The 22,252-nt window shown below is 38.9% G+C and overlaps 1 protein-coding gene across 4 annotated transcripts in view; it reads left to right on the top strand.

Moving 5' to 3' along the window:
• CDK8 (cyclin dependent kinase 8) overlaps nt 1–22,252 on the top strand; it is a 104,265-nt gene that overhangs the window by 30,824 nt on the left and 51,189 nt on the right. For all 4 annotated transcript variants that reach the window (XM_059903473.1, XM_059903475.1, XM_059903476.1 and 1 more), the window contains exon 2: nt 14,737–14,812. In XM_059903473.1, coding sequence (XP_059759456.1) covers nt 14,737–14,812 — 76 coding nt within the window. The remainder of the gene's footprint in view (nt 1–14,736; nt 14,813–22,252) is intronic.

Genomic DNA, 22,252 nt, shown 5'->3' on the forward strand with positions numbered 1-22,252 from the left:
CTCTGTCCCCATTAAGCACTAAGGCCCCATTCTCCCTCCCCCAGCCCCTGAAGACCACCGTTTCATTTTTTGTCTCTAGTACCTCATGTAAGTGGACTTACAGTATTTGTGAGCCATAGATTTTTAACCTGTTCTCTCCATCATATTTCCCTCATTTTCAGTTTTCCCCACATAACAGCTGGTGTGATCTTCTTAAAATGTCACTTTGATCATGTCTCTTCATTGGCTTCTCATTGCATTTTGTGATGACTCACAATCTTTCACAGGCCCTCCCAGTCCTGGGTGATTGGGCTCCACCTCCAGTGTCACCTCTCATCATTCCCTTCCCTGTTCGTGACAAGTTTCAGCCCCTCCTAAGCACCCAGCTCCTTCTTGCCTCAGGGAACCTGGTGCCTTGTGGACTGCTGATGTTAACATCTGGAATAAGATCTAGCAAATAATAGATATGCATTAAAACAGTTGAATAAGTGAAAACAGACTTTCTATCTATGTTTTATTGGAAAAAAGGGGGCCACCCAGCAGAGATTTTCTCATCCTGCCTTCTTTTCACCTTAGACCTTGTTAAAGAGCTACCTCACATTTTCTTTGTTCTTTACCGTGGCTTTCTGTTCTTGTTCTCCTCTTTGCCCTTTCTTCTATTACAATGCATTTGGCTTCAAATAATAGAAAATTCTATCTCAAAATGATTTTTAAGTATGGAAGTTTCGATGTCTTACAAAACCCTTAAATCAGGATTTAAGGCAGCCTCCAGCCACTGTTCTCCAGACGCAGCACCTCATTGTTGTCATTGAGATGCCAGGCTCCTTCCCTCTCTGTCCTGTCGTCTTCAGCATTAGCTTCATCCTGAGGCAGATCCTCTCATGCAGGTAAAATAGTTACCACAGGCACGTGGGGCTCTGCTTCCCAAGAGAGAGATTCTCTCTTCCAGAGGCTCTCTGATGATCAAGTCACGCCCCCGCCCCTCCCTCTCAGGGAAGCCGCCCAGCAGTCTTCACATGACTCATTGGCCAGAATTGGTTCATAGCCTGTCTCTGAACTAATCATAGGCAAGGGAAGTAAAATTACTTTTGGACCATTCTGGCCCACCTGGGGGCTAGGGAGGGCTCATCTTCTTTTTTTTTTTTTTTTTTTTTAATATAGTGCACCAAACCTGTCTTCCTCCTTTTTTTTATTTTTATTTTATTTTATTATTATTTTTTTAAAATTTATTTATTTATTTATTTATTTTTGGCTGTGTTGGGTCTTCGTTTCTGCGCGAGGGCTTTCTCCAGTTGCGGCGAGTGGGAGCCACTCTTCATCGCGGTGCGCGGGCCTCCTACTATCGCGGCCTCTCTTGTTGCGGAGCACAGGCTCCAGACGCGCAGGCTCAGTAGCTGTGGCTCACGGGCTTAGTTGCTCCGCGGCACGTGGGATCTTCCCAGACCAGGGCTCGAACCCGTGTGCCCTGCACTGGCAGGCAGATTCTCAACTACTGCGCCACCAGGGAAGCCCCTCCTTTTTTTAAAAAAAATGTTTTATTTAGTTGTTTTTGGCTGCGTTGGGTCTTCGGTGCTGTGCACGGGCCTTTTTCTAGTTGCGGCGAGCGGGGGCTGCTCTTCTTGGCGGTGCGCGGGCTTCTCATTGCGGTGGTTTCTCTTGTTGCGGAGCACGGGATCTAGGCGCGTGGGCTTCAGTAGCTGTGGCACACGGGCTCTAGAGCGCAGGCTCAGTAGTTGTGGCGCACGGGTTTAGTTGCTCCGCGGCATGTGTAATCTTCCCGGACCAGGGATCAAACCCGTGTCCCTTGCATTGGCAGGCGGATTCTTAACCACTGCGCTAGCGGGGAATCCCCAGGGCCCATCTTCTTTTGAGGCACATAGTTACATTAAGGAAAAGTAAATAAACCTGAACAAAACAGCATTCTGTAAGAAGGAATCAGGAGGAATGGATACTGGGTAAGTAACCAACAGTGTCAACTGCATATATGCTGTGCCAGGCCCTGTGACAGCAAGTATTTGTCACTTTTCCCTGAAGGTGTCCCTTCTCCTTTTTAACCTCTAACCCTCTTTGTATGCTCTGGTGCTTCTGTACTCATCTTGTTTTGATCCTTCTTACCTTTCATAGATGTGGGCATATTACTTTCAATTTGTATGCAATTGAAGTTATCAGCATAAAGTAGACAGTTATATCTCTAAGATCTTTGTTATAATCCTCATGTTAACCACAAAGCAAAAACCTACAATTGATACACAAAAGGTAAAGAGAAGGGAATCAAGACATGCCACTGCAGAAAATCATTGATTCATTAAGGAAGTCAGCAAGAGAGGTTGAAGGGAATATGGGAATTACCAATAAGCCAGAAAACAGTTATTAAGGTGACATTAGTGAGTCCTTATCTATCAGTAATTACTCTAATTGTGAATGGGTTAAAATCTCCAATCAAAAGACATAGAGTAACTGAATAAATTAAAAAACAAGACCCAACTATATGTTACCTATAAGAAACTCCCTTTAGTGTCAAGGGACACACATAGGCTCAAAGTGAAAGGATGGAAAAAGATACTCCATGCAAGTGGAAACCAAAAGAGAGCAGGAGTAGCTATACTTATGTCAGATAAGACAGACTTTAACTCGAAACCTGTAGCAAGAGATTCTTTAAAAGCCAATGATAAAGGGATTATTTCACCAAGAGAATAATATAACAATATAATATATACAATCATAAATATATACCCCCCAACATTGGAGCACCCAAATATATTAAGTGTAAACTAACAGATACAAAGGGGGAAATATGATACAATATGGTAAGGGACTTCAGTAACCTACTTTCAGCAATGACTAGGTCATCCAGGCGGAAATCAGTAAGGAAAGATTGGACTTGAACCACGCTTTAGACCAAATGGATCTAACAGACATATATATATATATATATATATATATATATATATATAAACCATTCCATCAAACAGCAGCAGAATATACATTCTTCTCAAGCACACATGGGACATTCTCCAGGATAAATCATATGTTAAGCTACAAAACAGGTATTAGCAACTACCACAAGGGCGTGACTCCCTCTCTGAACCTGCCTGTGTGTCTATCCACACGTATTGTACTCTTTTTCCTCCTAATAAACACTTTACTTGCTTCACTACAAAAAAAAAAAAAAAAAGGTTTTAGCAAATTTAGGAAGATTGAAATCATATCACCTGACTTTTCTGACCACAGTGGTATGAAACTAGAAATCAGTAATGGGAAGAAACCTGCAGAATTCACAGAATGTGGAAATTAACACACTCTTGAATAACCAGTGGGTCAAAGAAGAAACTGAAAAGGAGATAAGAAAATACGTTGAAACAAACAAAACTGGAAATACAACATATCAAAACTTATGGGATGTATTAAAAACAGCTCTATGAAGGAAGTTTATAGTGATACATACCTACAGTAAGAAACAAGAAAGATCTGAAATAAACAACTTCACTTTACACCTCAAGGAACTAGAAAAAGAACAAACTAAGCCCAAAGTTGACATAAAGAAGGAAATACCAAAGATCAATGCAGAAATAAATGAAATAGAGACTAGAAAGATGATAGAAAAGGTCAATGAAACTAAGAGCTGTTTTTTAAAGATAAACAAAACTGACAAATCGTTAGCTAGACTAAGAAAAAAAAGAGACGGGATTATTCAAATAATGTCAGAAATGAAAGAGGAGATATTACAAACAGTACCACGGAAATACAAAGGATCATACGAGACTACTATGAAAAATTATAAGCCAACAAATTGGATAACTTAGAAGAATGGACGAATTCTTAGAAACATACAACCTACCAAGACTGAATCATGAAGAAAGAGAAAATCTGAAGAGACCAAAACGAGTAAGGAGATTGAATCGGTAATTGAAAACCTCCCAACAAAGAAAAGCCCAGGACAAGATGGTTTCCTTATGGAATTCTGCTAAACATGTAAAGAAGAATTAACACCAGTTCTTCTCAAACTCTTTCCAAAAATGGAAGAGGAGAGGATCAGTGCTAAATATATTTTTTGAGGCCAACATACCCTGGTACTAAAGCCAGATAAGGGCACTACAAGAAAGGAAAACTACAGTTCAATATTTGATGAATATAGATGCAGAAATTTTCAACAAAATATCTGCAAACCCAAGTCAGCATTACATTAAAAGGTTTATGCATCATGATCAAATGGAATATATCCCTGGCATGCAAAGATGCTTCATCATACGCAAATCAGTAAGTGTGATACACCACGTTAATAGAATGAAAGATAAAAATCATATGATCATCTTAATAGATACAGAAAAAGCATTAGACAAAATATAGCCTTTTTTTCATGATAAAAACTCTCAACAAAGTGGGCATAGAGGGAAAGTACCTCAAAATAATAAAAGTCATATATAACAAGCCCACAGCTAACATCATACTTAATGGTGAAAAGCTCCAAGCTGGGTTTTTTTTTCCCAAGTGGGAAATTAATTTTTCCCACTACCTTTACATTTTGGGATTAGTCTAGTTCTGATAATTATGGGTACTTACCTCCTTTCCTGTAGTCTTATTGTGCCTTTTCTCTTGGCTTCAAACCACTCAGAATGTTAATTTGTTAAATCATAGGTTTTAAACACAATTAAAATTTTTTCACCTCTTTGCTCTCTTTCAGTTTTATACAATTGAAAGATTATAGATATGTGAATGCTACAAATAAAACTTGAACGTTCAGGTGGTCTTTTGTTTTAAGGTATCAGACCTATTTTTTTGTTGTTCATAGAATATATGACAACAGCTTTAAATGAAAAGTTTTTGATAGCTTATATCCGCTCATTGCCAGATAAGTTGTTAGGTAGACACTGACAGGAGCAGAGTTAGAGAGAGAGAGAGAGAGAGAGAGAGAGAGTGTGTGTGTGTGTGTGTGTTTTAATGACAAGCAAAACAGTCTTTCTTAGCTCATGTGGATAGAGGAGGTGTGTTCATTCACATGTAACCCATTTGCACCGTGGTGACGCTGCCTGAGAGTATTTTACATGGAAGCAATTTGTAAACGAGTTGGTAGCCACACTTTCAGAACAAACTGATGCAGCCTTGTGGGGAGATGTTTTCTGGAATGACTGCCTGTGTTTGAGGTCCAGGTTTGCTGCTGTCTAGCCTTGTGACTTTGAATTCTCTGTCCTCGTACGTAAGATAGGATAATGATTGTAAGTTGTTGTGAGTCATTATTAAACACAACTCTTGCTGTATAAAGGACAATCTGTCATAGCTATGTAAACTATATAATAACCATGGTACATTTTTTCTTCATGAAACACCTGTATAATTATTCTCATGTCTATTTGAGTTAAAATAGTACTATGGCCAGTTAGTAACTTAACTATACTAAAAAATTATTTTCTTCTTCCTCTTCCTCTGTGTATACATATACACACATGTATATTTGGCTGTATATCTGTATATATCTCTGTATATATGTGTAAGTATACATGTATATATGTATACATGTATATATGTATACATGTGCACACATTTACACATGTATTTTAAATATATTTATGTACGTGCATAATTATTTATACAGAAAGCATGTATGCATCCTCTCTATACATAACTACATACATGCAAAACACATATTTTATGTAAATTGTTCCAGATCATGTGAGGCATGGCCTTTAACATGCGTTTATCTTAAGTGCTTAGTATAGTACTTGGTATGTGGAAAGTGCTTGTTACACATTGTCATCATCTCCTGGGAGTCCCACTCCTTGTCTCCCTGTCCGGAAGTCACATTTGTTGAATATCCACTTGTGGAGAAGTAGGCTTTCTGGTATTTGGGGAAGTTGGAGGCAGAGGTATGCTTCCCACTCCTGGGAAATGTCTCTGCTTCCTCCCCACAGGTGACCTTGCTCCCAGAATTAGGAGAACACAGGGCTTATAAATCTACTAGTAGAGCGATTTTTTTGCAGGATGGTATGAAAGTGCCAAATATAAAAGATTACTATTGATATTGCTGCAAGACTTAAGCTTCTCCAATCCGACCCGACCCCGGCTGGCGGCCAATGCCCCCCCAACCCTGCCCACTTGGCGATATGCTGCATCTTTTCTTACTCTGTGCGGCCATCTCCTTTCTGGTGAGATGTTACATCCTTAGCTAGTTACAGTGAGTCCCTGGCCAATTTTACGTTATGTGTGATTGAGGTGGGGCGGGGCTGGAAGGAAATGGGAGAAAGAGACAGGTTTCTTCTTGCCTGTGAAGCCCAGCACCTGTATCTGGGGTTGTTCTTAGGCAGCTGGCTTGAGTTTATCACTCTTTAATTCCACTCCTGTTTACTTATGTATTGAAAATAGCAAAATTTATAGTTTGGGTACTTGTTATTTGACTTTTGGATTATTGACAATAGCTTCCTGATTAACATTCTTGCCTCCAATCTTGATCCTACTAGTGTGTGCTGATGTTGTGTGATTTTTAAGTCTAATCTAATCAGATCTTAATTTTATTGCGTTTAACATTGTCAAATATCTATGTAATTCTGTTGAAATTTTCATAAACTTTACATATCTTTGGCATTTGCCAAATTTAACTGTCCTCCCACCATAATTTTTTCCCCGTAATTTTATGAAGTTTTATTTTTGTACTTGAGTAGTGATAGTTCCATTTAACTGATTGTTTTTGCTGTTTTTTTGTACATAGAATTGAGTTGAAAATACTGCTCGATACATGGCATCCCGGCATTGTCAGTCTGTACGAGGCCCTACGTTTTTCTTTATTTTTCATCCTCTAATCTCTGTCCCATTCTCTTCTTCCATTATAATAGGCTCCCATTCTTATGAATTTAAAAGGTAGATTAAGGGAAAAACATTTATAGGGTACCTTAATAGCACATCAATCTTGAGTACTTATTCACAATAATACTTGGAGTACAACACGTTAATATTTAAGAAATGTTCAGGTGTATTCACATGTCCGATGTAATGCTACTTTTAAGAAGAAAATGTTTGGGGCCAAGTAGAAATAAATTAGGCAGATATGCGAAATAGCAGGAAAGACCAGTTATTAGGGAGGAAAATATTACACATTAATTTCTGTTTTCAGTGTTGGCCCATTTCTTCTAGCACGAATATTAAGGAGAAAAAGAATGATTATATGACCAGTGTCAAAATATAGTTCTTGAAGTCAGGCTGCCATGATTATATAACTTTACTCTTTGTAGAGTTATGTTCAGAAAAATGACACTGGGAAGGTGATCTAAGAAAGATAGGTTGGTAGTTGTCTTTGATGGAAACCCCCTACATTTAGTGATATCTGATCATGTTACTGTAATCTTGTAACTAAACAGACAGAAAGGACCAGGAGTTTCTTTCTAGTTTCCAAGGTTAGAAATACTTTTTAAGCTCTGCATAGCTTTTTTCCCAAACAAGGTAAAGATGTGTTTGAAGTATGAGAGCTAACAAATTGAGCTTAAATCCCACAAGATAATGCAGAAGAGAGAGATTCATAGCTAGGTTTACAAGAAGCTTTGTAACTTCTTGGAGCTTGGCCTCTGGAGTTGCCAAGAGACTTGAAAGTACCTCCTGTTGGGTCTGTCTTGCTCACTGGTGTATCTCAGGGGCTATAGCCGTGCCATGCACAGGAATGCCCGCAAATCAAGAATTAGTAGGTCTAATAATCTTTTAAATAAGCTTATGTCATTAACCAGAAAGTTAACTTGTGGATTTCATTTGTCAGAATGATCAAAAGAGCAAAACGTGTTAACTACGGCAAGGAATTTTAAGCAAAGTATAGCATGGCTAGTTAGAATGTGTTCTCTGAGAGCTGACCCGATGTAAATTAAAGGGACTGTTGTTTCAATTTGCTTTAATGCATTGTGACTTCATGTAAGGTAATTGGGCATCATGAATGTTACAGGCCACCGGAATGCACCTGTAGGAAAGTTTACTTGCCTGCTGCAGCAAGGGCAAGTGCACACTTGGGAACCAGAGCAAGTGGGGCTTTGTAGGTAGGTTTGGGCTGAATGATTGTAAGGAAAGACTGGGACGTAGACCAGCTCTGCATTGGATACTGTTGTGAGGTGGGGTCAGTTTGGTAATTGGGTACCTGAGTATTCTGTTCAGGGATAGGAGGAATGAAGCAGAGCTGGGGACTCATTGGTAAGAGAGCAGTAATCACTCAAAAAAAGGACCATTTTAGTCATTTTGCCATTCTGGTGTGGCCTTGGGCAAAACTTTATTTCCTGTTTGCCTTTTCTACTGGCCTTGCCACTAATCTGTTAGGGATATCACAATCTGATTTTCAGTGGGGTTTATTTTCACTTTCTCAGTCCCTCTTTTTGGCCAGATTCAGCCATTAAGGACATTGTTCTGTGAAATCCAGATCTTCTCTGTGCTGGAATTCTGTTGATCAGGAGACTTCAGAGAATCTCATCTACTGTTGGACTGAAGTCAGTTCTTTGTGAATACTTTTTGTTGTTGTGAGGTCAGTTATTGAATCATGCGAAGCAAAAATGGCTGTGCACATATAAGACTCTGGAGATCGCATTTGAGCTCTAGAACACTGACAAATGCTGAGAGATTATGGACAGTTTGTAGTCTACTTCTAAGCCAAGAGCCAAGGTCCCAAGTGTGGTTTTGGTGTAGACAGAAACTTTCCTCGGTTTGACATCAGAGGGGCTGTCTGTCTTGTTTACTATTTTAGTTTACCATTTTATGGACTTCTCTGGTGGTGCAGTGGTTAAGAATCTGCCTGCCAATGCAGGGGATGTGGGTTCGAGCCCTGGTCCGGGAAGATCCCACATGCCATGGAGCAACTAAGCCCGTGCACCACAACTACTGAGCCTGCGCTCTAGAGCCTTCAAGCCACACTACCGAAGCCCGCGGGCCACAACTACTGAAGCCCGCACACCTAGAGCCCGCACACCGAAGAGTAGCCCCTGCTTGCCACAACTAGAGAAAGCCTGCGCGCAGCAACAAAGACCCAACGCAGCCAAAAAGAAATTAAAACAAAACAAAACAAAATAAAGAGTTGCTTAGTAGTTGAGTGTAATTGCCCAAGAACTAGAGTGAGCTGAGTTGCACCCAAAAGAAAGTGGCTACAATCTCAACAGTTGGCTTGTTTGCATATTTTAGTGAAATCCTGAGCAAATTGCAGCCAAGTATGAGACTCATACAAGGAGTGACTGGGGATGCAAAGGGCAATATTATAGGTATCATTGTTAGAGATAACAAGTATCTGTTAACAATTCAGAAATTTAAAGCAGCAGAGAGGAAGGGAAGAGCTGGCGGTGGGGGCAGGTGGGGAAAGCATGCAGATTAAAGCCTGACCATCTTTGATTCTGGCCATTTAGATTTTGTTCCATAAGCCCTGGGGGTGGAAGCTCTCTCTCTCATGCTGCTTGATCCAAAGGTCTTGGGTATAAGCTTTCTCATTCTAAGACCATCTTCTGGACGATTCTTAGCAATCCTCAATTTGGGGTCTCTGGCTGGACAGTCTTGCAGTAACTTGAGGAAGTATTGTGTTGTTGTAATTGAGAGCTATGGATCCAAGGAGTTTTACTGCAGAATATGGCAAGGTCATTTCCATGGGGGTTCAAGTCTTTCCCTAACGATGCTTCAAAAATAACCAAACACCTAATCCGAGAGCATGTAGAGCTGATTAAGTATCTGGCAAGGGAAGATAGTTGTTTACATCAGTGATAAGGTTGAACAGTTCTGGAAAATTATTATGTTAACCAGAATTATTACGTCACATAATTATCATTTCTTTTCTGTGATGGAAATAATTAAGATATAGTCTCTTAGCAACTTTAAAGTTTACAATACGGTATTATTGTATATAATCACTGTGCTGTGCGTAGATCTCCAGGATTAGAGCTCCAGGATTTTTTATCTTCTGGTTGCAAGTTTTACCCTTAAACAACATCTCCCCAGTCCCCCAGCCCCCAGCCCCTGGTAACCACTATTCTACTTTCTGTATTTACGAGAGACTGCACATATAAGTGATATGCATGCAGTATTTGTCCTTCTCTGTCTGACTTGTCTCACCTAGCATAATGCCTTCAAGGTCTATGCATGATCCATGTTACCACAAATGGCAGGATTTCCTTCTTTCTCGTGGCTGAATAATATTGATCCTTTTTAAGTGGCCCATTACCCATCTTCACTGGAAGCTTGTAAAATCTACTGCTTGTCTCCACTTTTCTTAAATGCCTAAATATTGTCTTGATGTGCATCTGTTTTAATTCATTTGTGATAGGAACTCACTGAACCCTTCAGGTTTACAAATCCTGTCCTTCAGTTTGGGGAGTTTCCTTGAATTAGTTTGTAAGTTTTCTTCCTCTCTTTTCTCTGTTCTTTTTTTCTGAAACTCCTAATTATTTGTGTGTTGGATTTCATGGACTGGTTCTCTAACTTCCCTGTTTTTATTTCACATTTCTCTAACTTTGTTTTATTGCTCTGTTTTCTAGGCTGTCTCTTCAGTTTATCTTCTGCCCAGCCAGTTCTGCTTCCAGATGGATCTTGTCCTCTCAAGTCTCTGCTTTGGAGGATTTGGCTCTGCAAATCTAATTGGTTCTCAGCTTTCTTCGCTATCAGCTTCTTATTTGATTTTCTTGGATCCTTGTCATCAGCTACTGTTCTACTGTTTGTCCACTTACATTCTAGTTTCCAAATTTTTATGCTATCTTCTCTCTCATTTTTCATCCTTATGGGTTTATGTCTTTAAAATTTTTTCTTTGCCATAGTTTTAGTAGGGTGTTAGGAGGGGAGTGAAGTTGGATATGTGTTCAGTACTCTATTTTACCAAAACACTACTCATTTTTTTTTTAACCACTCCTTTATAGCCATTTTATATTTTTGACTTCCCTTCCCATCTGTTAAAGGCAAGTGTTCATCATGGCTGCGCCCTCTTCTTTTTGGTCTTCTCACATGACACACTTGCTCTCAGCTTTGTTTATTTATTTTTAAATGTGATGTTTTCTTGTCATACCCATTTGTTTTGTACACTCCTTGAAGTGAAGTATACATACTCTGCACCCTTTGGAGACAGCTGGCCTGAAAGTCCCCCTCCCACCCTACCTCTGTTTCTAAGGTAGGCAAACCTCAGGGCTGTCCGTGTGTTTCCATGATTTTAAGATGCTGCCCGTCTTTGCTATTCTCTGAGCATGCCAGATCCTGTCCGTGCTTCTGTATTTTTGTACATGCTTTTCCCACTTCCTGGGATGCCTCATATAACTACTGATTTCTTTTCCCAGCCCCTCCTTCCTTTCCTGACAAACTTCTTAAGTCTTAAGAATCTCTGCTTAAGTAGACTCTTTCTGAAGCTTTCTTTCATCTTCCTTCAACCCTTCAAGGTATAGTTAGTTGATCATTCCCTCTGTTTATAGTACTATTATATAGAGCACCGTACTGCAGTTATTACTGATACAATCTGAGTACTTCGACTGGATCGTGACTGAACGTAGGGAACGAATCTTTTTCCTCTCCAGGGTGCCTTTTTACAAAAAAGGGTTGTGTGGATGGCTAGATAAATAAGTGTGCTCTGTAAACCACAAAGCACTATTATGTTATGATGGTAATTATTATTAGGTGATTTTTAAGAGGCAGTTGCCTTTTTGATAATCACACATCTTTTCAAAGTTTTTTATGTTCTCCTATTTTACCTTTCTGATAACTTACTTTTATAAAATATAAAACATGTAACTACTTGGGATGGGGGAGAGAACTGATTGCAGATTAGAATTTTTTAGCTCATTTTGAAGAAATTTTCACATGGCTGTCTTTAACGAGGAGAAAGTCCAGGGGTTGTTGTCAAGGAGGTGAGTGAGTTAGTTTCTGGTTTAATTTATTTGCTTCCCCACCGCTCTCTCTCTCTCTCACCTTAGAAGGCTCAAGTCTAGGAAGTTATCCTCAACAGTAGATATAACAGAACCTGTTACACTCCTGGGTTGACCATCTGGTTAAATCAGTACCATGCACATGAACTGTCTAATCTCTAATAGATTTATTCTGATCCCAATTTCATTTTATTTTTGTGTCACCATCTTTAATGTCTCCTTTAATTCTTTCAGAAATCATTCAGACTTGGTGAACATTAAGTACAGATATTCTTAGTGTATTTTTAATATAATGTGTGCCCATGGTGCTTTACTAGAAAGTACTTGTAAATCTGATTGTCGTAAAACAAATCTTTTTTCAGAAAAATAATGTAATTGTGATTTGTTTTTACAACTAAGGATATGGTGTAAATATGTTATAAAAGGAAAGATAAAGTTACGTAAGCTTTATTGATAATTTAAAATGATAAAGTATTAAACTTATTGATTTTATAAGGAGTTATTCATCTGTTCAGTCAAACCTTCACTCTTTTCAGAACTCCGGCTCTATCACTCTGCCCTTACTTTTAGTATTTGACCTCATTTCCAACATCAGAAAAATATGAAAGCCATCAAAATGAGAACTCCCCTGGCTTTTTGCCTCTGAACCAACTTCTTTGCAGCTGTATCTATCCTTTCCTCCCTCCTTTGTCTTCCTGTTAACAATGGAAGACACATTGCTCCTTCTCGCTCTGAATCTAATCTCTCCCCAGCATTTCAGTCTTTGCTCTTCTCGTTTTTCCCTCTCATCTCCTTTTCTCTGGGTTCTTCCTTTCAGTACTTAACATAATCAAGTCTCTTACATCTTAAAAAAAATTCTTTAACCTTGTGTATTACTCCAGCTGCTGCCTTATTTTATCACCTTCAAAGAATTACCTACTTCTATTGTCTCAGTTGACTTATGCCCCATTCATTCCCCAGCCTTCTGCAGTATAGACTGCCAGTACGTCACTGCGACTATTTTTGCCTAGTCCAGTATCCCCTGGTGACTTCATCACTGCTAAATCCAGTGGACACTGCTCACTGCTCACCTTGCTAGACTTCTCGGCAGCTTTGGATACTGTTTACTCTTCTGCCTTTTTTGAAAATCTTTTCCTTACCAGTCCTGCTCTTTGGTCTCCCCTCATGCACTCTCCCGGCTTGGTTGACAGTATGTATATGCTGATATCTTCAGCTTTCTCTTGAGCTTTAGACGTGCTTATTCAGCTTGCCATCCCCACGTAGCTGTCTCACAGGCACCAGACTCCGCCTGCACACAGCGGAGCCGTCATCTTCCTGTTCCCTCGGGCCTTTCCTCCTGCTGTGTCTCCTGTTCCGGGGGACGATGATGTGCTGGCCTGTTCCCTGGGGCAGGAGCCATTATGTCCGACCCCATCTCCTTCCTCATCCCCAGGGTTCTGTCCTTTGTGCTGCCGGTCTGCCTTCCGTCGCTCCAGTCTGTCCCCTCGGCAGCAGCCAGCATCTCCCACCTGAGTAGTTTGGACACTGTGGACTTAGCTGGTTTCTCGGCTTCCTGTCTTTATTTACTGCCCCCCAACATTTAAAAGGCCGCCAAAGCAGAGGAGGATTGATATTCTCCTGTTTAAAAATTGTTAACGGAGCGTCTCCTCTTGTTCTTGGAGTATAAAAAGACGTTTATGATCTGGTTCCTAACTATATCCCCAGCCTCATCTCCTGTTGTTTAATGTATGTTCTTCAAGTGCTTTTCCCTCACCTCATGTGCCTTCACACTTTGTTCCCCTCTTAACACACACACACACACACACACACACACACACACAGCACAGTTCTCAGAGTGTGATCTGGGAAGCTCTAGGTGTCCTCAACATCCTTTCAGAGGGTCTGCAAGGTCAACACTGTTTTCATAGCAGTGCTGTGTTATACGCCTTTCTTCACACTGATTCTCGCGGGTGTACAGTGGGTTTTTCTCAAAGGTGACGTCGCACGTGATGATGCCATTGCTCTGGTGGATAATGGATGTGTGCTTTTGTAGGCTGTGTTTTTCAAGAGTTCCCATTTTTCAATTCTAAGAGGGTTAATATTGATAGAACAAACAGAACCTCTTCAGGGTCCTTGGTGACATCTAAGCGAGTAAAAGGGTCCTGAGCCCAGGAAGTCTGAGGACTACCATTCGGGCCTCAGTGAGATGGGATTTCCTCTGAGAAGGCTTTGCCTGGGTCCCCAGGCAAAAGAGTGGCTTTTGGGTAGCTCTCCGGTTCGTACTTGCTCTGTCACAGCGTTATCATATTGTCTTGTGGTGGGTTAGTTATCTCTCACCACCAGTAGCCACAGAAAGCTCCATAAAGGAAGGAATTCCCTTGTATCCCCAGGACTTAGCACAGTTCTGGAGACACAGTAAGTGCTCAGTAAACATATGTCGAGTGAATCCCTTTGAAGGTATTTGGGGATATGAACTATATAACATGTTTTAAATCATAACCATTTTGTACTTTATGAATGATGCATTCATTTCGTAATTTTTTTGACACCCCGATATCCGAATGGGTTTTAAGAGACCAAGTTTTATATATGCATGTGCGCGCACACACACACACACACACACACACACACAGAGGAAGTGTATACATATTAGAGCAGAAAGAACCTATTATTGGAAGTCAGGAGCTTCATTTCTGAATCTTTCTCTTCTGCAAATAACCATAGAGCCTTGGACAAGTCTTTTTATTCCTTGGAATCTAACTTCCCTCATCAAGTAATGGGATTGGAATAGATTAGCTAAAGTTTCTCCCGTATGAAATTATGTGATTATATGTGAAAGGTGTCAAAGTGTATGTGATTTATATTTATTTTTATTTTATTTTATTAAAAATGCACATACATTTAGATTTATCTGTATATTAAAATAACTTTGTTTTTACAGGAAAGATGATAAAGACTATGCTTTAAAACAAATAGAAGGAACCGGGATCTCTATGTCGGCATGTAGAGAAATAGCAGTAAGTGAAGCTCTTTTTATCATCATTATTATCAACTGACTTATGGATGTCACCTATATAGGTCTCTGATTGTATTTGTCACATATACACATTAATTGAAAGTTGAGAAATATTTTTCATATCTACTATCTATAGCAAAATATATTTGTTTTTTAAAGAGAAGTGAAGGTGGCATGTAGTTCTAGCAAAAATTTCTATGCAAATTCACTTATTTGGGGTTAAGTAAATCTCAGTTGTTTATACAACTATATATTTTTCCAAAAAATGTCACTAAATAGTTAAGGATCCAGTTATTCTTATTATTTCATCGAGTGCAATAAAATTTTTTATTATGTTACATGTTAATTCATATAAAATTAATATTTCTATTTTAATAAGATGAGATTAATGTCATTACTTATGAACTTAAAATGAGATTGTTATTTGATTTTCATTGTATCTGTCTGTTCATTTGAATAAGTAAAATTATATACCCCCCCCTTTTTGGAGGCATACCATTGCCATATGGTAATTAGCATCTCATTTTGATTCTGAAGGAAAATATTCTTCATGTTAATGAAGAATAATTTAATAATTTAATAATTATTAAATAATTATTCTTACATTTAAAGTGAGTATTCTCTGAGACTTTACTTCAGCTTTTACTGTTGTGAAACTACGGGTCCAAACTTGCCTTTTCTGTCTTTAATCAGAACATTCTAGAATATATATTGTAATAATCTTTACTTTTTTTTTTTCTTAAATCACATTTTCTTTTTTTTTTAAATTAATTTATTTTTGGCTGTGTTGGGTCTTTCTTTTTTTTTTTCATTTATTTATGTATTTATTTATTTTTGGCTGTGTTGGGTCTTCGTTTCTGTGCGAGGGCTTTCTCTAGTTGCGGCGAGCGGGGACCACTCTTCATCGCGGTGCGCGGGCCTCTCACTATCGCGGCCTCTCTTGTTGCGGAGCACAGGCTCCAGACGCGCGGGCTCGGTAGCTGTGGCTTACGGGCCTAGTTGCTCCGCGGCATGTGGGATCTTTCCAGACCAGGGCTTGAACCCGCGCCCCCTGCATTGGCAGGCAGATCTCAACCACTGTGCCACCAGGGAAGCCCAGGTCTTTCGTTTCTGTGCGAGGGCTTTCTCTAGTTGCGGCAAGCGGGGGCCACTCTTCATTGCAATGCGCAGGCCTTTAACTGTCGTGGCCTCTCTTATTGCGGGGCACAGGCTCCAGATGCACAGGCTCAGTAGTTGTGGCTCACGGGCCTAGTCGCTCCGTGGCATGTGGGATCCTCCCAGACCAGGGCTCGAACCCTTGTCCCCTGCATTGGCAGGCAGATTCTCAACCACTGTGCCACCAGGAAAGCCCATAATCTTTACTTTTATTGCTTTCAGCCCTCTGTCTACACAGATATAGGTTGTTGTGACCTGGAGGTATTAATTTAAATAATATTACTCGTTTAACAGATTCTATACCACTGGGTTTTCAACTAAGAGTCATTTATTGTGTATCATGTTGACAGGAACTAAACCAAGAAGAAGTAAACATAGAACACATAGAGCAAGTCAGGATCCCTGGCCTTAAGTGTTTGCACACTGATGAGGACAGGCTTATAATTCTTCTAATAATAGGAATGGTGTGCCGAGAACTATGGTAGGAGGGAATAGAGAATGGGAAAAGGGTATATGTATCTAAACTAGAGAATCAAGGAAGGTTTCAGATTTTGGAGGACATGTAAGAATTACCTCCATGAGCGAAGAATAGGAATGAGATGGAGGGCATTCTAAACCAAAGGTATGCTGTATTGGAAATTATATTTCATTTCATTGATAAAATTCTTATACTCTTGTATCTTGAGGCAAGATATCTGTACATTAACTTCAGTTCTGCAGCATCTACTATTCTCTATATTCTAGTCGGTTTTAAAGAATTAAAATCTGTTGAACTATGGTCAGTGATGTTGGTCATCATGATAGGGATGACCTTCAGAGGTGCAGGGAGGAACCGGAAGGGGAGACAAGGGGGAGCTTTCAGGATGCTATTCTGTTTCTTGGTTTTGCTCTGGGTCTGGTCATGTGGGTTTCACATGTGAAAACTCACTGAGCTGTGCACTTAACGTTCATGTGCTTTCCTCTGTCTTTATTATTCTTCAGCAAAAAGTTTTAAAATCAAACAAAACTCCATTCACTTCAGGAACAGACATTCTTAGCTTTTTATCTATGTTGATAACTGTAAATGCAGTTAAGCACAATAAGGAGTATGAAAGCTTATTTTTAATGTACTTGATTGTGGTTCTTCGGCCTAAGGTGAGCAGAAATTTTTAATTTTGATGAAGTCTCATTTACTAGTTTTTTCCTTTTATGACTATTGTTTTCTGTGTCTGGCTGAAGAAATCTTGACTCACTAATTGTGAAGATGTTTCCCTTTGTTTTCTTCTAAAGTCTTACAATTTTAGCTTTACTTCTAAGTCTATGATCTGTTCATTTCATTTCTGTTTGTAGTCTGATGTAATGTTTGAGCATCTCCTCCCCTCACCCCATGTGAATGTACAATTGTAGCATCATTTTTTGAAAAGATTCTTTCCCATTGAATTCCTTTGGCATCTTTGTAAAAAATTAAATGACTGTAAGTGTTGGACTATTTCTGGGCTCTATTCTGTTGCATTGATCGCTTTGTCTATCCTCAGCCAATACCAGATAACTCTACTTTACGTACAGAAAGACTTGAAGTGAAGTGGTATAATGCCGCCAGCTTTATTTTTTGTTGCAGGATTGTTTGGGCTATTTTAGGTCCTTTGCATTAGCATGTACATTGTTGAATTGGCTAGTAATTTTTATTTCTAAAAAATGCCTGCTAACATTATGGTTTGCATCAATTCAGGGAGAATTGAATCTTAATAATATTGAAACTTCTAAGCCATGAAAGTATGTCTTACTTTCATGGCTTAGAAAGACATACTTTTCCATTTTTTAAGGTTTTTAAAAAATTTCTCCCAACAATGTTTATAGTTTTTTAGTGTGGAGGCTTTACACACTTGTTAAATTCATTCCCAAGGATTTTATGTTTTCTGACATTATTATACATGGGATTATTTTTTAAATTTTGTTTTCCACTTGTTTGCTTCTGTATTTGCTTCTGTATTCAGAATTGATTTTTTAAAAATATTTTATATTATATAAATTATATTTCTAAATTCACTGGTAGGTTTGGTGATGTCTTTGGGATTTTCTACATAAATAATTATGTCATCTATGAATAGGAATAGTTTTACTTCTTTCTCTCTTTATGCCCTTGATTTTTTCTTTTGCATTGGCTAGAGCCTCTCAGAAGATGTTGAATGGTGGTGAGAGCACGCATCTTACTTGTTCCCAGTCTTGGGGGAAAGCAGTGTTTCACCATCAAGTTAAATGCTAGCTATAAGTTTTTTATAGATACCATCAGTCAGGCTTAGGAAGTTCCCTTCTATTTTTTTGTAAATGGTAATGAATTTTATCAAATGCTTTTTTTCTACATGTCCTGAAACGACTTTATAGTTCTTCTCTTATTCTGTTATATTGGTAGACTACATTGATTAATTTTCTAACATTTATCCAGTTTTGCAGTTTTGAAATAATCCCTGCTTGGTTATATATCACTCGATTTGATTTACTAATGTGTTGCTAAGGAATTTTAGGTCTTTTGAAGAATGTTAGCCTATGATTATCGTTCTTGTAATGTTTTTGTCTTTGGTATCGAAGTTGTGCTGTCCTCACGGAACAAGTTAGGCAGCCTTTCTTCATCCTCTGCATTGACAGAGTTTCTGTATGGCTGGCAGTTATTCTTCCTTGAATGTTGGACAGAATTCACCGACCAATATTATTTCCTTAATAGATATAGAGCTCTTCACATTTAATATTTGGTCTTGTGTATGATAAGTCCTATTTTTTATGTAATTTGTTCATTTTGTTTGTTATTGAATTTATTGGCACAAAGTTGCTAATAATATTCTCATTATCTTTTCACAAATGTGGCTTCTATAGTGGTGTCCCTATTTCATTGTGGACTTGGTAATTTGTGTTCTCTGTCTGTATCATTGATTTTTGCTCTTATCTTTATTATTTCTTCTACTTACTTTTGGCCTGCATTTCTTTTTTATCTTCTTCTTCTTTTTTTAAATATTTATTTATGTATTTAGACTGCACCAGGTCTTAGTGGCGGCACGTGGGATCTTCGTTGTGGCATGTTTAGCTGTGGCATGCAGACTCTTAGTTGCGGCATGTGGACTTCTTAGTTGTGGCATGCATACTTCTTAGATGCAGCATGCAGACTCTTAGTTACGGCATGAATGTGGGATCTAGTTCCCCAACCGGGGATTGAGCCCAGGCCCCCTGCATTGGGAGCGTGGATTCTTACCCGCTGGACCACTAGGGAAGTCCCTCTTTTTTATCTTCTTAAGGTGGACCGTTAGGTTATTGATTTTTTAAAACAGTTCTTTTCTAATATAAACAATTAAAACTATAAATTTGCCTCCAAGTAGTGTTTTACTTGCATTCCACAAATTTTGTCACATTGTATTATTATTATCATTTAGTACAAAATAATTTCCATTTTCTTTGTGTTTTTTTTCTTTTATTCATGGATTATTTAGAAATATATTGTTTAATTTTTAAATATGTGAGGCTTTCCGGATAATTTATTGTTGTCAACTACTAATTTTTTTCTGTTGCGGTCGGAGAAAAGAGACTATATTTTAGCAATATATACTGAAATATTTATAGATGAAATCATATGTCTGAGATTTACTTCAAAATAATTCAGGGTGGGGTGGGAGGAGCGGATATGAATATCGATAAAATGAGATAGGCTGTGAGTGGATGATGATACATGGGGGTAGTTCTATTTTACTATTCTATTTACTTTTGAAAATTTTTCTATAATAAAAATTCAAAAGGAAAAAGGATCCCATCTGTCTGGCAAGTCTTCTCAGACCTCTCTCCTCACATTTATTATGGAAGTCCATTGTCTGAGAAGTCCGGTTTCCCCACCACTCACCTCCATTATTCTCTTACTATCTATACCCAGTTTGTTCCTTTCATAGCATTTATTACAAATTATAGTTATAAGGAGTTTCTTTTTATTTGTTTGTTAACTTATTTTCTGTTTGTGGTCCCTACCTCTGCCTGACTGGAATGCATTTCTTCACCAGTGTGTGCTAGTTCTCATACACAGTCTTTTGTTTAATAAATAATTGTAAAAGGGAGGGGAGAAGGAAAGAACTCTGAGAATTTCTACTGAAGTTAAGAGCACTGCATGTCTTCATCCTCACTGTATTCTAAGCGGCTTGCTGTGTATTTCCAGAACTTCCTGTGAGTCATGATCCCTTTGGCTTAGTGGTGTTCAGACTTCTTCAGTGGACTGTCAGTGTACCAAGGGGCCGCCTTGTGGTTCAGCTACTGTTAAAGCTTACATCTGCTTTAGCCTAGGCACCTCAGGTTTTTTATATTTTTCTTTAATTAATTTGCAGGAATTCAATTGAAGAAAAGTTTCCACAGCTTAAAAAAAAAACTGAAATAATTTTGGAATAATTTTACTGATGCTTTTATAGTAATTTCAACTCAACTCTCATACTTAAGGCGTACATTTAGAATTTATTATTTTTGGTATATTGTAAAATTTTAATATTAGAAATCAATGTTATTTTGAGAATATTAGAGGTTTTCTTGCCTATTTCTCACTCACCATGTAAGTGGTATTTATTGACAAGATAGTTTTAAATGCTATTTATTTTTTATTTATTTCTACTTTTAGAGTTCAGATTAAGTGTGATATTGTATGGCATAGTTAGAATGAATTAAGTTTATGACGAATGATGTTTTAAAACATTTGTATTTTTAGCAGTGAGCTTAGTACTCAGGAAATTATAAGATTTTATTCCCAGTAGAATTAGGAAAACTTAGGTGGTTTCTGTGATGAAAACCATTGTATAAATTTATTTAAACCTTCTTTCCATTAAACATTTTTGGACATAAAACCTTCAAAAAGGCAAAAACACCTTATACGGTGCTAAGAATAGGCCTCTGCACGCCATGGGCTCTGTGTGGGGTGGTGAAGTCCATCAGATGTGAAAACTGCTTATCACCCCCAGTGTCTGAGCACCCGCCCCACGGGGTTCCATGGAGCACTTACGACCCTCCCCGGGTTACCTGAGCTCTCATTCTGGCTTTACCACTTAACTGGCTTGTAGGACCCAAAGCAGGTGACGTAATTTCCCCGTGTTGTAGTTTCCTCTTTGTAGAATGAGAATAATAGTTATCTCATAGGGTTTTAGTGCGTGAGGAGCGTAGGTCACTTCTGGGACACAGTAAACTCTGGGTGCACGTTAGTTCCTCAGTCAATGCCAGTTATCACTGCTGCAGCCACAGCACGCGAACTGCCTGCTCACTTGAACTTGTCTGCTGCCAGAGGACTTCAGCGGAAGGTCTCGGCACATTTTATATCCCGGGACCTAGTGCAGCATCTGCCTCAGGGCCTGGCATGTGGCAGGCATTAGCTCTGCTAAATGTAGCCCAGCTTCCTGGTCTTTTGGAAGTGCTTCAGTGTAAATATTTACTTAGAGGCATTTCCCCACTGAGACTCTCAGCTCCATCTCCAATCCTGCAGTGACCCATCTCCCAGCATAGCGTGTTGTACTTACTCAGTAGTGATAGCTATTTACTGTACTAGTTTGCCAAGGCTGCCATAACAAAATACTGCAGACTGGGTGGCTTAAACAACAGAAACTTATTTTCTTACTGGTGGAGGCTATTGATCCAAGATCAGGGCGCCTACAGAGTTGTTTCCTGTGAGGCCTTTCTCCTTGGTTTGCAAGTGGCCACCCTCTTGTGGCCTCTTCATGTGGTCATCTCTCTGTGCATCTGATCTCCTTTTCTTGTAAGCTCACCATTCAGATTGGATTAGGGCTCATCCTCCTGACCTGTTTTTAACTTAACTGCCTCTTTAAAGGCCTTATCTCCAAATAGAATCATTCTGAAGTTCCGGGGGTTAGGGCTTCAACACAAGAATTTTGGGAGGACAGTCCATAACGCTTACCATTACTTACTACCATAGTAATAGTACTTACTCACTATTAAAATCATTGCCCTCAAAGACTTAATATTTGACTAATCAGATAGATTTTTTAAAAATAGAAGTGGATTGATTTTTTGATGAAAGCATTGATCTTAGTCCACAGTTTAGAAGCCAAAGGGTGTGTTGTGTGATGCCCTTTAGTTGGTGTATTTTCTTTATTCGTGAACTCAGTTATTCATGTCTTTACCAGGTATTTAATGAGCACGTACCAGGCAGTGTGCTAGAAACTAGCAGTGCAGGGCTGAGCTAGACACAGTGCCTACCACTGTCCAGTTCCTAACCTAGTATATATTTAAAATATCTCTGTCTCTGGATGATGAGGAGAATTACTCCCCCTGGGTGTTAGGCCTT

Source organism: Balaenoptera ricei, chromosome 18 (genome assembly GCF_028023285.1).
Source record: "Balaenoptera ricei isolate mBalRic1 chromosome 18, mBalRic1.hap2, whole genome shotgun sequence".
Lineage (NCBI taxonomy): Eukaryota > Metazoa > Chordata > Mammalia > Artiodactyla > Balaenopteridae > Balaenoptera > Balaenoptera ricei.